Source organism: Triticum dicoccoides, chromosome 3A (genome assembly GCF_002162155.2).
Source record: "Triticum dicoccoides isolate Atlit2015 ecotype Zavitan chromosome 3A, WEW_v2.0, whole genome shotgun sequence".
In the NCBI taxonomy this organism is placed as follows: Eukaryota; Viridiplantae; Streptophyta; class Magnoliopsida; order Poales; family Poaceae; genus Triticum; species Triticum dicoccoides.
In genome coordinates this window covers 576514827-576531136 of record NC_041384.1, presented here as the reverse complement: position 1 = coordinate 576531136, position 16310 = coordinate 576514827, and the positions used below count along the sequence as shown (strand labels likewise).

The following is a 16310-nucleotide window of genomic DNA, read 5'->3' as shown; positions in this document are numbered from 1 at the left end:
AAAAACTTACAAGGCATTGATAAAGGCCAATAACTTAAAGGGGCTCCTCGGATGCCCGACATATAAACTCTTCGGATTCAGCCCGGTGATCGTTAAGATCGGACATGGGAAGATTTGTTGAGCCGGTTTTCAAGACCGACGATCAAAGACAAAGAATTATTCAGAAGAACCGAGGAGTGTCCTCAACTTGAAGACCAGTTCAGGGGGCTACTGACGGTGTCCTGGACTAGGGGGTACTCACCATGTCGTCTCCCGACCAGTGGGTCGGGCCGAGGACCCCCATGATGATTCACTAATGGGCCACTTTGGTCAGCCCATGCCGAATACAAGGAGGATTCCACAAGACTTAGCGCACACGACAAGGACTCCTCTAAACCCTAGGCCTACGGTGCATATATAAACCGAGGCTAGGCTAGTCAATAGATAATCTCATATTAATTAGAACAATCTCGTGGTAGATACATGTACCCTGTACTACACCCCATATGAATACACTCAAAAGCAGGATGTAGGGCATTATCTCTTCGAGAGTGCCCGAACCTGGGTAAAATCCTATGTCCATGTTACCATCGCTCCAAGACACCTAGCTTAGGACCCCTACTACGAGATCCGCTGGTTTTGACACCGACACCTTGTTCCTCATGTTGAAGAACATGGTATGAGCATTTATCCTTTACATCTTCATCTTGGTAGGCCACCTTATAGATGTCCCCAATCCAACTCTTGTGAACTTTTCCTGTGAGGTATATCGTGCCTATCGGCCTTATAACATTGCTCCTCATGGCCAACTACTTTCTTATTTGCTCAACCTTTATAGCTAGTTCCTTCAGACTAGTAACTTTTTTTGAAAGCTTAGATATGGTGTACCACCTGGCTTCATCTATTTAAAAGGAATCAACAATCTTAGTCATAATAATGATTATCGCCTTGATCATTTGATCTGATCATTGAAGACAGAGAAAATTGTGCAGAAACTAAAACTAAAAGCACGAAATCATTGCATATTTGTTATTGTGTATTTTTTGAAGAGTATTGGTCTCACACGCCCATTTTAAGTAAATGTGTATATGTTTACTTATGTCTCTTAGAAGGTTGCTAGTCCCATATGTGAGCCTAGTGCATTGGGGGAAGGGGCCTTGGCCCCCTCCCTCTCACCTATATTTTGCAATTACATAAGGTTATCATAAGTGTCCATGAACCCCAGCACATGTATACAAGCATAAATTTATGTAGGCATTGGAGACCTGCAGTGAAAGAAGTTCTTACCGGGCTGCCATCGCTTCCTTGTGCAACTTTTGTTGCTCGTTGGCATCAAACTGCCCCTAGGAGGTCGCAGAGAAGCACTCGACAATCAAGGGTGACCTGGCCATCATTCCGTTGGATGAACACTTATGGTGCGGACAGCCAAAGGTGATCCAATACCTCATCTACTTCATCCTCTTTCCAGAACATCCTCAAGATCATGCTCTTCTTTTGGATCCTAGTAAGTTTACTAGTAGAAATGTGAATTCCATATAGGAGTAGAAAAGAGCAGACATTGACTAAATTGTTGATGAACAATGAGACATTGCTCAGCGAATCACATGTCGCCAAGAACATAGGAGTAGAAGGAGTTGCATGCTCACTGAATCACATGTTGCCAGACAACGAGCTCAAAAGACATGAATAATGTAAGAGATTAACAAATATCTTGTCCAAACATTTGTTAAAAAAGAGAGAAATGTTCATTTTCCTAATTTCCTACAATACTGGATGGAATTAAGAAAGTAGTACAAATCAGGGTTGGTGCTGTTGTTGTTGTTGTTATTGTTGTTGTTGTTGTTGTTGTTGTTGTTGTTGTTGTTGTTAATATTATTATTTTACGATAGATGCAACCAAAATATTGATGTGACATTTGTTGTTGCCTCCAATTCAACTTTAGCAACTACTTTAGTAACTTCACCAACATGTTTATCATCGTATTTGCAGGCCAACAATGAGGCCACAAGATTTCTCCAACCCTTACCTTGATGCAAGATGGGATGAAAAAAATGGGCTAGTTCCTTCCTCCAACTCATACCTTGATGCAAGATGGAATGAAAAAAGATTCAAAGAATTAATTTTATTGTCCTAATACATTTTTTATGACAAGCTTTAGTATTTTTTTTCCTCCATACCTTGTTGAATACAAGCTTTGAACCTTTGTTTTACTTGTGTTAGACGTGCATTTGTGCTTTATGATATGAACATGGCGGTTGTATTTGAATTTGATCATATGGATTTGTGCTTTATGGAACAGCTTCATATATGAAAGATTGTGTGTCGCAACTTGTTTAATGTTGACATGAATGTCAAATTTTGGAAAGATGATGTTTGGTTTCATTGATTCTTGCCAAAATGGCAGCCATACGTGACACAATAATGATTTCAATTTATAAATCCTTGTGGCAGCCAAGCATGTTTTTTTGCAGTTGGATTTCCATTTCAACCAACTGAAATCCTAACAGAGATTTTATTTGTACCAAATGAAATGAAACGAGGGGGTATTTCTCACTATATAGTACGCACACTCTAACACTCTATCCGAGAGAATTAAAATGAGGGTATCAAACGAGCTGTTAGAGAATCACAAGCGGGCCTACAGATGGGCTTGTTAACAGGTTAGCTGCCCAAAATTAAGGCCCACAAAGCCCAAACTTCTCATCCAGCCGTGGATATGATGATAACAGCATCGAGTGTGAGAGGATAGCCCGCACTCTAGCTGCACAGACATGGCGCTTGCCCTCGCCTCCCCAATGGCGTCCCTCTCGCTCCACTCCGGGAGGATCTCGGCGGTGGCTATCGGCGGCGGTCTCCGCCCCCACAAAGCGGGCCCTATGGGGGCCTCCGCCTCCCCGTTTCTCCGGAGCTCCTTCATCTCCTCCTCCTCCACCACCTCCTCGCTCTCGGCTGCGGTCTCGGCGTCGCTCGCCTTCACGTCCGCCTCGTCGTTCGGCGGTGAGAGAAACTCCTCCTTCCCTTTGGCACGAGGGAAATTCTTTATTGAATGTGTTCGATATGTTGGTACTGTTCAGCTAGTTTTATTGGGTTGAGGAGTTGGAGGGGAAAGTTACCTGCAATGGAAATGGCGGGTTTGAAGCGTAGAACGGTAGTAGTGTGTAAACTATGGATGTTCTGCTGTTGCACAATGCCATTGTGCTGTATAAGTATTTGTCTTAGTTTTTCTGTCGCGTGCTCTGCAAATTCAGTGACAAGAAGAGAGTCAAACATTATGAACACAGGGTGAGCCTCCATAGTTATGGGCTCCTTTTGACACTTGCTGTGTTTGTACAAAACTGTAAACAGCAGAATTTACGCACTTCGATTTGGTTTAGGTGTCGAAGGAAAATGTACCTCAGCAGGCATTCGCAAACTTAAACGTCTCCAGCATTTTTTTCTGAAAATACATATATTAGATTTCATTATTGTTGGACATGTTGGTTCATGTACATAGTGCAATGGAATCTTGGAATCTACAATGTCTGGCCTGCAGGTGCAGTTATCTGAGAGCAAGCAAGTTCTGCACAAGTCATTGTAGTCTTAGACCCAATTTTTGTTTTCTTGTCCATACTTGAACTGAGAATGTTCATATTTATCTCTATCAAAAATAAAAAAGAATGTTTACATTTCAAACATCACTTTGAGTGAATATAAATCGCTAAAATTAGGAAAATGTGCATGGCTGAGGATTTATTTGTGTCATCGCGTCCTGCAATTTCTACTGGTTCCTTTTTTTTGAGGATGCAGTGTGACCGCCAATTTCGTTAGACAATCGAAATTTCAAATTCTCACAAAGAAGCTACATATTAACATATGACTGGGGTTCTTGTTTTGTTAATTAGAACTCAAGTGTTAGGAAGAAATGGGATACAACTAGTATATGTATCTGAATTTGAGGGCCTAAAATCCTGAATCATATAGACGATGGAAAGTCTCACAGATCCTTCAGACATAAATGTAGCTCATGTTTTCTTAACTACCACTCAATTTTGGGGAAGCAACTGTACGTGGCTGAACAACAAATTCATAATGTAATAAATTGTCTACCACAGTTAATTAAACAACAAACGGATAACTTCAAGAATGAAGCCTCTCAAGCTTCAATACTTGCTCATTCTCAACCAGTTTATCCTCTTAAATGGTTAAAAGTGACCCAGTATGCTTCTAAACCCAGCACAACAATGTTATATTAAATGAACTAGCTAAAGTGGGAATGAATCGATGCAATATAGTAGAATATTTTCATACACAACGAAGTAATCTTCAGAGAACAGCCAAAAGGCAGCTAATAGTTTGTTTTGGAATACGTTTGTCTGAACTTATGTTTAGCAAATTTTAGAATTAAGTGCAACAGCAATTGTGGAGACCATCAAGGCATTTAATTTAGAACTGCACAGAGTAGTGGGTTAACAAGGCAAATCACAAGTTCTTAGTTGTAACTTGTTGTTTAGAGCTTCTCTTTTGATCTATTACAGCATTTGTCTAATGATCAAGTATACTGTTTACGTCTTTGTAACAGATAACCTTTTCTTCCTTAATACGATCAAGCTTAGACCTCATGGGTGTTCACTAAAAGAAGATTTTATGTATCCAATCCTAGTATTGATTACGTAGAACTGACTATGATATTTTATCATTATGTACGCCAGGTTCATCTTTGGGAATTGAGTTCAGCTACAACAGATTAACAACACGCAGACCTCGCGGTCTACAGATTAGGGCCGGAAAGGCTGCCCTCTGCCTGACCAAGAGGTCAAGATCCAGGAAGTCACTTGCCCGTGTGCATGGTTTCCGAAGGCGGATGCGGACTACTGCTGGAAGAAAGGTTCTGAAGCGTAGGCGTGACAGAGGAAGGAAGATTCTGTGCACAAAGTCGAACTCACCCACTGGGACAAAGTACTGATTACAGCGCAATGTGAGGCGTTATGTATTCCAGCTGTAAGTTTTACTCTTTTTGCACCCCATGTTCTCAGCCATGTTCATCTGTAACAATTGCTGCACATCTTTTCGCTGTTACTCTGGTTGATAACTTGATACCTGAATTAAGTTCCAACACCGGTACAATTTATCCTTTTTGGTAGTGGCAGTCTTTAATGCTATGTTGTTTTGTGAGATTATATCATCTTGGGCGCTGCATTCTGTAACTTTGTAGGACCCCAATGCTATATATCATCCAAGTATTTTTGTGCAGTAGGACAAATTGGTGCTTACCTACACCCTAACAGTTTTGAGAACACTTCTTTGGTTGAAAACTTCAGGCAGTCGCTGGAATAAGTTTTATCTTCTACGCTATCATGTACTCCCCCCGTCCCAAAATAAGTGACTAAACTTTGTAGTAACTTTAGTACAAAGTTAGTTAGTGTAAAGTTGAGTCACTTATTTTGGGACGGAGGGAGTATTAAGTACCAGTACCTGCTTGCTCTTGGTTGAGTCATCTAGTGAATATGTTGAGTGCCTGAATACATGGTACCTCAAGACTGGCTAGAACCTGAATATGTAGGACTAAGACAAGTAGGCGTGAGAGAGGAGCAGCCTGTAGGCAAAGGGAACATGCCTAGCTGCTCAGTGCCCCCCTCTTCTTCACTTGCATCGGCAAGCCGCCCTCCATACGCAAGGTCACGGAGAACACAACCCCTGGCCGGCTCTCGCCTCCGATGAACTGGAAGCTGAACCTCTCCAACACGCAGGCAGCAATGGACTTCATCTGTATGTAAGCCATCTCTTTGCCGAGGCACATCCTCGGCCCGGCATGGAAGACCGGGTACTTAAACGAGCTCTCTGGCCGGAACGCACCCTCCTCATCGAGCCATCGCTCTGGCCGGTACTCTGCACAGTCCTCGCCCCATATCTCCTCCAACCGCGCCATGGCATACGCGCTGTAGGAGACCTGCCAACCTTTACCGACGAACGTGCCATCGGGCAGGACGTCGTCATGCTTGCAGCAGCGCGAGTCCATGGCCACGGGTGGGTATAGACGCATGGACTCCGTGACCGCTGCGTGCAGGTAGTGCATCTCGCGCAGCTCGTCCAAGCTGAAGGCTGCATCCGTGCTCCCGCTGGACGCTCGCACCGCGCGTATCTCGCGGACGATCTTGTCCTCCACCTCGCGCCGCCGGGACACGAGCCAGAAGAACCAAGTGAGCGCTGATGAGGTGGTGTCCCGCCCGGCTATGATGAAGCTGGTGACCACATCACGAAGGCTCTCGTTGCTGTGCTCGCCGCTGGAGACGAAGCGTGAGAGGAAGTCGTCCTTGCGCGCCAGCCCGGCCGCTCCCCTCTCGCCGCGGTCACGGATGATCCTGTCGACGTAGCCGTGAATCGTGGCGAGTGCCTCGCTCATCCGCCTCTCCGGTCCCATGTTGAGTAGCTTCTTGACCCGCCATGCCCACTTGACCGGCGACATGAACCGGGCCATGATCATCATCTGCGCGTCGTTCAAGGCATGCATGAACTCGGCACGCCCATTCAACCCCAGGCCGTCGTCGGTGAGGCACGCCGGGTCCTCGTCGAAGGCGACGCAGCAGATGTTGTCGAACGCGAAGCGCTCGAGAACGTCCTGCATGTCCAGCGTCAGGCCTTCTAGCTCCGCCCGGGAGAGCAGAGGCAGCAGCCGCTCGACGACCTCGAACCGGACGGTGCTGACCACGAAGTTTCTCAACGAGCGCTTGCTGAACTCGTAGCTGGCGGCCTTGCGCTGCGAGAGCCACTGGTCGCCGTCGGAGTTGAAGATGCCATGGCCAAGGAAGTCCGCCATGGCAGACACCACGAACTCACCCTTGGGGTAGTTCTGGAAGTTGGTCTTCACGATGTATTCCACATTGGCCGGATTCGCGGTGATGGCACCGGCCATGAGGCCGAGACCCTTGAAGTCGAAGACCATGGTGTGCGTGGGGCAACGAGCGACGACGCCGGCCGACCACTCGACGAGGCAGTCCTGGTTCTTGACGAAGTGCGGGAGCGTGCCGATGATGGGGTAGGCCTTGAGGCCGTCGGCGTGAGGTTGCTTTCTGGTGTTCCGACGTAGGCGGAGGACATAGAGTAGAGGTAGGAGCAGGAAGAGGAGCATGGGATGGGCCGAGGTGAATGAGAGCTCCATGGCGATCGAGATCTCTGGCTTGCCAAGTCTAAATAAAACTGTAGGAGTGAGTGGGGGTGCTTGGAGGTTAACACGGAAAAGGGGATTCTGAAGCAGAGTTGTTGCATCTTTGATACTCCCTCCGTCTCAAAAGTCTAAAAAGGCGTTTTAGTGTTAGATACATCCGTGTACTTTGAGTCTTCGGCTTCAGTACGTGACGTACTGATACTCCCTCCATTAGATACATCCGTGTACTAAAGTTTCAAACTACTTTAGTGATCTAAAACGCTTTTATATTTCTTTACGAAGGGAGTACTATATAACCATTTTTCTCTTTGATTTATCTGGTCTAGTTGGAGGTGTGAGCTGGATGAGTGTACTTTGAGTCTTTGGCTTCAGTATATGTCAAGGGCACTTGTAGATGAACACTGATTGGGGTTGTGTAATTAGTTTGTGCGGATGCGACACCAACCAATTGCTCAGAATACTGCTGTTGGTTTCAGGCATGTCCATGGGAAACTACAAGTTGACGTGATTCCTGCTTCCTGGCAACTATAAGCAAGTGAACCATCAACTAAAACATGACCAATCTTACCAGATAAATCACTTGGACACAAACTTAACCATGAACAAAGACTAGTCAATTTTGATGTCCACATCTTCGCAAAAAAGGAGAGGCTTATATTCCGTTGCACTTGAATAGTTTAATGCTGCTTACATTTCCAAAAATATATTAAAAAAATAAACTGCCTCAGTCGGTTGATCGGCTACCTGATTCGATCAACTGCAACTGAACCATAGACAAACACTGCAAAATTGTGATGCTCGCAACTGATTCGCTCAAGGAGTGGCGTCTAAAAAGTTATGTTTGATGCATGGATAATTTTATACTGTGTAACTGAATGAAATGGTTTTTTCATACTCGCATAACGAAACTACGCCACATACTACGTTCGGTACGTGAAATGCCTCCGGCCCAAGTTGAGAGGAAGATTATAGTTTGTTCAGGGCCATAACTGACCCAACGAGTATCATTCTTTTTTTTTTTCTTCTGTCTCCAGCATCCACACGAGAAACTCATGAGTCGTGACAAGTCAGCTAGTTTGGATGTACGTACGGTGCACTGCAACCAGCAGTCATGCAATAACGATGAAGGTCTGAGGCTCTGAGCAATCTGGTGTTAAGTTTCTTTTTCCCTCCTTGTTCTGCTGCTGAGTGCCCTTCTGAACCCACGTCGATATCACGTGCAGCGTGGCATTTCCTGCATAGATCATCCGGCATCTTCTCCCAGTGGCTAGCTAGCTTATTTCTCTGCTACTAAGATTGATTTTTCTCAACGACGACGACAACAACAACAACAAAATTACTACTCCCTCCGATCCAAAAAGAGAGTCGTGGCTTTAGTTCAGCGAGGCCCTACTGAAGACGGTTGAAGAAAGAGAGATGACTGATGAGAAGTGTCTGCCCCTCCGGGTCGGCGTAACGTATCAAGCTCGCTATGCCATTCTTCTACTTTTCCGGCAAGTGGTGTCCCGACGTGTAGAAGCGTACCATGCCATCAAGAAGGTGTGCAATGACGGAAGATTTACACCCGAAATAATGGAGAACTCGTACAGAGCATTGTTGACCTCTGACGGAATGGGCTCCTGCGACTAGCCTAGCTAGTGTTAGAATTAATGGGCTAGGCCCATAGCAATTTCTGAAATTTCAAAGCCCATGTGTAAAATGGCAAGTGGTGGTCCTAAGTTTAGTCCCATCTTGGAAGTTGAAGAAGAGTTGGACCTCTTTATATAGTGGGTTCTCTCCACCATTCTAAGTGGTGTGTGAGAAGAGAAAGGGAAAACCACACGCGCGCGCTCGCTCGCCTCGTCCGTCTCCTTGCAGGAGCGCAGCTTCCTTTTACCGTTTTATTTTTTATGTCTTGGCAGACAAGTTTTTGATTTCTTGTCCGGTAAGTATACGAATTAGAAACCAAGTCGGTTTGGGATTGTGGTCGCGACACAATACCGCCTCTGGTCCTAATATATATACAGCTACCGGCTGCGGCCAGAAAAACACCGAAAAACACCTAGGGTTTTGCCTCATCTCACAACTTGCGCCGCCATCGTAGTCTACTCCATCCCAAACGCCGGCGTGCATCGGCGCGTGGGAGGGCAGGTCTCCGGAATCGTTCGTCTTTGTGATCCTGCACCGGGAGAGGACGAATTAGGTTTTTGGGAAGCGCTGTGCGCGACTGCTCAAATTCGTCATCACGGGTCGTCTTCCAACAATCCAAAAACCTAATTATAGGCAATTTCCTGAGTTAACTATGGCTGGATTCGCTGATGCACTGAGGCCGGATAAGTTTACCGGTGTGCACTTTAAGAGGTGGCAGGTGAAGACCACGCTCTGGCTTACTGCTCTGAAAGTTTTCCACGCTAGTGTTGGTGCTCCAGAGGGAATGACCGACGAAGATCGGAGAAAATTCCAGGAAGCCAATACTATGTTTGTGGGATGCATTCTGAGTGTTCTTGCTGACCGTCTGTGTGATGTGTACATGCACATAAACGACGGAAAAATTCTGTGGGATGCACTGAATGCAAAATTCGGTGCAACATATGCAGGCAGTGAACTGTACATCATGGAGAGTTTTCATGACTACAAGATGGTGAATAACCGTTCTGTGGTTGAACAAGCTCATGAGATACAGTGCATTGTGAAGGAACTTGAACTCCTTAAATGTGTTCTACCCGACAAATTCGTGGCTGGGTGCATGATTGCAAAGTTGCCTCCTTCATGGAGGAATTTCGCCACAACTCTGAAGCATAAGAGACAGGAGATATCAGTTGAAAATCTGATTGCATCTCTTGATGTTGAAGAAAAAGCTCGGGCTAAAGATACCACTGAAAAAGGAGGTGAGGTTCAGCCTACTGCTAACATGGTGCAGAGGTACCCACAGAATAAGAACAAAGGGAAGAACAAACCTGTTGTCAACAAGCCTACCAAGACTACTACCTTCAAGAAGAAGAAGTTCAACAAGGCTGAGCTAGAGTGCTACGCCTGTGGGAAGCCTGGACACTTTTCCAAGGAATGCCCTGAACGTGCAGACCGCAGAGGGAAAACAAGCTCCAAGACTGTCAACATGGTGACCGCTAGCAATACTAATGGGTATGGTAATTTACCTATTGTGCTTTCAGTATTTCAATCATCTTTGTGGTGGATTGATTCGGGTGCTAACGTTCATGTGTGTGCTGACATCTCCCTGTTTACTTCTTATCAGGTCGCAAGGGATTCTTCCGTCCTAATGGGGAATGGGTCACATGCTTCTGTTCGTGGCATTGGCATGGTGGATCTGAAGTTTACTTCGGGAAAGATCGTGCAACTAAGGAACGTGCAGCATGTCCCTACTATGAACAAGAATCTAGTTAGCGGCTCCCTTCTATGTCGAGATGGATTTAAGGTAGTTTTAGAGTCCAATAAAGTAATCGTGTCAAGATTTGGGCAATTTATAGGAAAAGGCTATGAGTGCGGAGGCTTGTTCCGCTTTTCTCTTTCAGATTTTTGCAATAAGTCAATAAATCAAATTTGTGCTAGTGTTAATGATGATGCAAGTACTTGGCGCCTCTAGAACTCATACATTCTGATCTTTGTGAGATGAATGGTGTGTTGACAAAAGGTGGAAAGAGATATTTCATGACTTTGATTGATGATGCAACTAGATTTTGCTATGTTTATTTGTTGCAAACTAAAGATGAAGCATTAGACTACTTTAAAATCTATAAAGCTGAAGTTGAAAATCAACTAGAGAGAAAGATCAAGCGTCTTAGGTCCGATCATGGTGGAGAGTATTTTCCAAAAGTTTTTGATGAATTTTGTGAGGAACATGGTATTATTCATGAGAGGACGCCTCCCTATTCACCTCAATCAAATGGAGTGGCCGAGAGGAAAAACCGCACATTGACTGACTTGGTGAATGCCATGTTAGACACTGCTGGTTTATCTAAGGCATGGTGGGGGGAGGCTCTATTGACTTCATGTCATGTCCTGAATAGAGTTCCCAACAATAATAAAGAGAAAACCCCTTATGAGGAGTGGGTTGGGAGAAAACCATCACTTTCTTATTTGCGCACTTGGGGATGTTTGGCAAAGGTCAATATTCCTATTCCTAAGAAACGCAAACTTGGACCAAAGACAGTGGATTGTGTCTTTCTAGGGTATGCTCAACAGAGCATTGCTTATAGGTTTTTAGTGGTAAAATCTGAAGTACCTGATATGCATGTTGATACTATAATGGAATCTCGTGATGCAACATTTTTTGAGAACATATTTCCTATGAAAGATATGCATAGCATTGCTAGGTTTTCTTCTGAGATAATTCCTGAATCTAGTACAACTGATGAATATTTCGAACAATCACATGAGGAAGTCCTTGAGAAGGATAACAATAAAGTTCCTAGAAGGAACAAGAGACAAAGGATTGCAAAATCCTTTGGTGATGATTTCATTGTATACCTTGTGGACGACACACCCAAGACGATTGCAGAAGCATATGCATCTCCGGATGTAGATGATTGGAAAGAAGCTGTTCATAATGAGATGGACTCAATTCTTTCTAATGGAACTTGGGAACTAACTGATAGACCATATGGTTGTAAACCTGTGGGCTGTAAGTGGGTGTTCAAAAAGAAGCTAAAGCCTGATGGTACTATTGATAAGTACAAGGCGCGGCTAGTGGCCAAGGGCTACACTCAGAAAGAAGGCGAAGATTACTTTGACACCTATTCACCCTTTGCTAGAATGACCACCATTCGAGTGTTACTTTCCTTGGCTGCCTCTTATGGTCTTATCATTCATCAAATGGATGTAAAGATAGCTTTTCTCAATGAAGAGTTGGAAGAGGAGATCTATATGGATCAGCCTGACGGGTTTGTGGTAAAGGGTGAAGAGAGAAAGGTGTGCAAGTTGTTAAAATCTTTGTATGGTCTGAAACAGGCACCTAAGCAATGGCATGAGAAGTTTGAAAGAACTTTGACTTCTGCAGGATTTGTCATTAACGAGGCTGATAGGTGTGTTTACTATCGCCATGGTGGGGGCAATAGTGTCATATTATGTTTGTATGTGGACGACATACTGATCTTTGGTACAAACATTAATGCAATTAATGAGGTCAAGTCTTTTCTATCAAAAAGTTTTGACATGAAAGATCTGGGAGAAGCCGATGTAATTCTAAACATCAAACTTATTAAGGATGAGAGTGGGATTACATTAACGCAATCTCACTATGTTGAGAAGGTCTTGAACCGATTCGGTTTTATGGATAGCAAGCCTTCTCCAACACCTTATGATCCCAGCGTGACACTCAGAAAGAACAAGAAAGAAAGAGAGATCAATTAAGATACTCTCAAATTGCCGGTTCACTCATGTACTTAGCTAGCGCTACAAGACCAGATATCTCTTTTGCTGTGAGCAAACTGAGTAGGTTCATGTCCAACCCGGGTGATGATCATTGGCATGCACTAGAAAGGGTCTTGCGCTATCTGAGAGGCACTATGAGTTACAGAATTACTTATTCAGGGCATCCTGCTGTGCTAGAAGGATATAGTGATTCAAATTGGATCTCCAATGTTGATGTACTTTACGCAACAAGTGGGTATGTATTTACTCATGGTGGTGGCGCAGTGTCATGGAGGTCTTGCAAGCAAACCATATTGACGAGGTCAACTATGAAAGCAGAATTAACTGCTTTGGACACAGCTACTGTTGAGGCAGAATGGCTGCGTGAGCTCTTGATGGACTTGCCTGTTGTTGAAAAACCTGTACCGGCTATTCTTATGAATTGTGATAACCAAACGGTTATCGCTAAAGTGAACAATTCTAAAGATAATGCAAAGTCATCAAGACACGTGAAAAGACGTTTGAAGTCTGTCAGGAAGTTGAGAAACTCCAGAGTAATAATTGTTACGTATATACAAACAGACAAAAACCTGGCAGATCCCTTTACAAGGGACTATCACGAAATGTGATAGATATTGCATCGAGGGAGATGGGTATGAGACCCATAGATGTTACACCATAGTAGTAACCCAACCTTTGTGATCGGAGATCCCGTGAATTAGGATCTGGGAAGAACAAGCTATTGGTTAACTGAGGAGAGTAATAACTTATGATCGTCTCCAAGTGAAGATGCAAAACTCTCAGAGCTGTAAGGCTCAGATCTGTAAGGCAGGTCGGCAACATGCCTTAATGTGGTTCTATTGGCTATAATTAGCAAAGATGCTGTCCTACAGAGCAGTCTTGAAAGAACACACCTATATGAGTTCTGACTGTAAACGTCGCAGTCTATGAGATTTGGGTGATCTCTAGTAAACTCACGAAGAGACCAGGGAGTATGACGTATAAGCTCCAAACCGCGGGGTAGCCTACTGGCGGTCAGGTACTGGTTAAGACTTTGAGTGAAACCTGTTCACACAAAACTAGCAATTCAAGGCATAGTCCATTGTCAAGTTGTGAATGGATGTAGCTTAAAGTTCTAGGCAGAAGTTCAACTTAACAGTCTCTGCTGAAACACTGGTATATTAAACAAGTGGTGAGAGAAGGCAAATCTCTAAATGGGTATTTGAGATCTGGTGGGGGATTGTTAGAATTAATGGGCTAGGCCCATAGCAATTTCTGAAATCTCAAAGCCCATGTGTAAAATGGCAAGTGGTGGTGCTAATTTTAGTCTCACCTTGGAAGTTGAAGAAGAGTTGGACCTCTTTATATAGTGGGTTCTCTCCACCACTCTAAGTGGTGTGTGAGAAGAGAAAGGAAAAACCACACGCGCGCGCACGCTCGCCTCGCCTCGCCGGGCCGGGCCGGGGCGGGGCGGGGCGGGGCGGGGCGTACATGCGACATGCGCGTGAATGGTCCGCCGAAATCCGGTCCGTCTCCTTGCAGGAGCGCAGCTTCCTTTTGCCGTTTTATTTTTTATGTCTTGGCAGACAAGTTTTTGATTTCTTGTCCGGTAAGTATACGAATTAGAAACCAAGTCGGTTTGGGATTGTGGTCGCGACACAATACCGCCTCTGGTCCTAATATATATACAGCTACCGGCTGCGGCCCGAAAAACACCTAGGGTTTTGCCTCATCTCACAACTTGCGTCACCATCGTAGTCTACTCCATCCCAAACGCCGGCGTGCATCGGCGCGTGGGAGAGCAGGTCTCTGGAACCGTTCGTCTTTGCGATCCTGCACCGGGAGAGGACGAATTAGGTTTTTGAAAAGCGCTGTGCGCGACTGCTCAAATTCGTCATCACGGGTCGTCTTCCGTCCAAGTCGAACGGTGCTACTTATCGTCGTATTCATCGCCGTCAGCAGCAGATCGTCGCCTACATCGTCATCAACACTGTCGCACCCATAATAGCTAACGATCAGTACGTCCAACATCCTTTGTTCATGTCTGTTTCTACAGCTATTGTTACGTGCTTGCTGCTGTTATGCATGTCTTGCTGTTCTTCTAGTTTGCTAGATTATTGCATGCTAGTATCTCTTCTAGTCATGAATTATTTACTGGAATTAATCATGAACTTGCCTAATATTCCAACAGCTAGCTCCCTCTGCTCTCTTCTTCACCTGCATGGGCAGGCCGCCTCCCATGCGCAGCGTCAGCGACATGACGAGCCGGGGGTGCCCCTCGCCGCCGACGTGCCGGAGGCTGAACCTCTCCACCACGCCGGCAACGATGGACTTCATCTGTATGTAGGCCATCTCCTTGCCGAGGCACATCCTCGGCCCCGCGTGGAACACCGGGTACTTGGCCGTGCTCTCCGGCCGGAACGCCCCCTCCTCGTCCAGCCACCGCTCCGGCTGGAACTCCGCGCAGTCCGCGCCCCACAGCTCCTCCAGCCGCGCCATGGCGTACGCGCTGTAGGTGACCTGCCACCCTTTGCCGACGAGCGTGCCGTCCGGCAGGACATCCTCGCGCCGGCAGCAGTGCGTGTCCATGGCCACCGGCGGGTACAGCCGCATCGACTCCGTGATCGCCGCGTGCAGGTACTGCATCGAGCGCAGCTCCTCGTAGCCCAACGCCGCATCCCCATTCCCGCTCGACGCGCGCGCCGCGCGGATCTCGCGCACGATCTTGCCCTCCACGTCGGGCCGCCCGGACAGCAGCCAGATGAACCAGCTGAGCGCCGACGACGTCGTGTCCCGCCCGGCGACGATGAAGTTGGTGACCGCGTCGCGGAGGCCCTCGTCGCTGTGCTCGCCGCTCGACGCGAAGCGCGACAGGAAGTCGTCCTTGCGGGCCGCCCCCCTCTCGCCGCGCTCGCGGACGGCCCTGTCGATGTAGCCGTGGATGGTGGCGACCGCGTCGCGCATCCGCCTCTCCGGCCCCACGTTGAGCAGCCTCTGGAGCCGCCACGCCCACTTGACCGGCGACATGAACCGGGCCATGACGATCGATGTTCTGCGCGTCGGTCAGGGCGCGCATGAACTCGGCACGCCCGTCCCCGTCCGCCCCCGGTCCGTCCTCCTCCTCCTCCTCCTCGGCGAGGCACGCCGGGTCCTCGTCGAAGACGACGCAGCAGATGGTGTCGAACGCGAAGCGCTCCAGCACGTCCTGCACGTCCAGCGTCCGCCCGTCGCGCCCCGCGCGCTCCAGCAGCGGCAGCAGCCGGTCGACGACCTCGGAGCTGACGGCGCTGACCACGAAGCTCCTCAGCGACCGCGTGTTGAACTCGTAGCTGGCGGCCTTGCGCTGCCGGAGCCACTGGTCGCCGTCGGAGTTGAAGATGCCGCGGCCGAGCAGGTCCTCGATGACGGACACCACGAACTCGCCCTTGGGGTAGTTCTGGAAGTTGGTCTTGGCGACGTGCTCGACGTTGGCCGGGTTGGCCGTCATGACGCCGGCCCCGAGGCCGAGGCCCCGGAAGTTGAAGGTCATGGTGTGGGTGGGGCAGCGCGCGAGGACGCCGGCCGACCACTCGATGAGGCGGTGCTGGTTCTTGACGAAGTGGGGGAGCGTGCCGATGATGGGGTAGGCCTTGAGGCCGTCGGGGCGAGTCTGCCTCCTGGTCTCCCGGCGTAGCCAGAGGAAGCAGAGCAGAGGCAGGAGCAGGAGCAGGGCCGAGGTCAACGGAAGCTCCATGGCGATCGGGATCTCAGGCTTGCCAGTCCAAACTGTAGGAGTGAGTTGGCGCTCCGTGCTTGACAGTTACAGCAAAAGGGCAAGATTCGCAGTTAGAGTTGTTGCATTTTT

The 16310-nt window shown here is 47.1% G+C and overlaps 2 protein-coding genes and 1 pseudogene across 2 annotated transcripts; 1 reads left to right on the top strand and 2 right to left on the bottom strand.

Annotated features, from left to right (window-relative positions):
- The first annotated feature begins 2714 nt into the window (after nt 1–2714).
- LOC119269310 (50S ribosomal protein L34, chloroplastic-like) lies at nt 2715–5112 on the top strand. The gene is made up of 2 exons (XM_037551106.1): nt 2715–2976; nt 4668–5112. Exons 1-2 carry the CDS (start codon nt 2751–2753, stop codon nt 4919–4921), a joined length of 480 nt encoding a protein of 159 aa, XP_037407003.1. The 5' UTR covers nt 2715–2750; the 3' UTR covers nt 4922–5112.
- Nucleotides 5113–5414: 302 nt separating this feature from the next.
- LOC119269309 (cytochrome P450 94B3-like) lies at nt 5415–7220 on the bottom strand. Its single transcript, XM_037551105.1, has one exon. It carries the CDS (start codon nt 7112–7114, stop codon nt 5573–5575), a length of 1542 nt encoding a protein of 513 aa, XP_037407002.1. The 5' UTR covers nt 7115–7220; the 3' UTR covers nt 5415–5572.
- A 7255-nt stretch (nt 7221–14475) lies between these two features.
- Nucleotides 14476–16271, bottom strand: LOC119272200 (annotated as a pseudogene).
- Between the last annotated feature and the right edge of the window lie 39 nt (nt 16272–16310).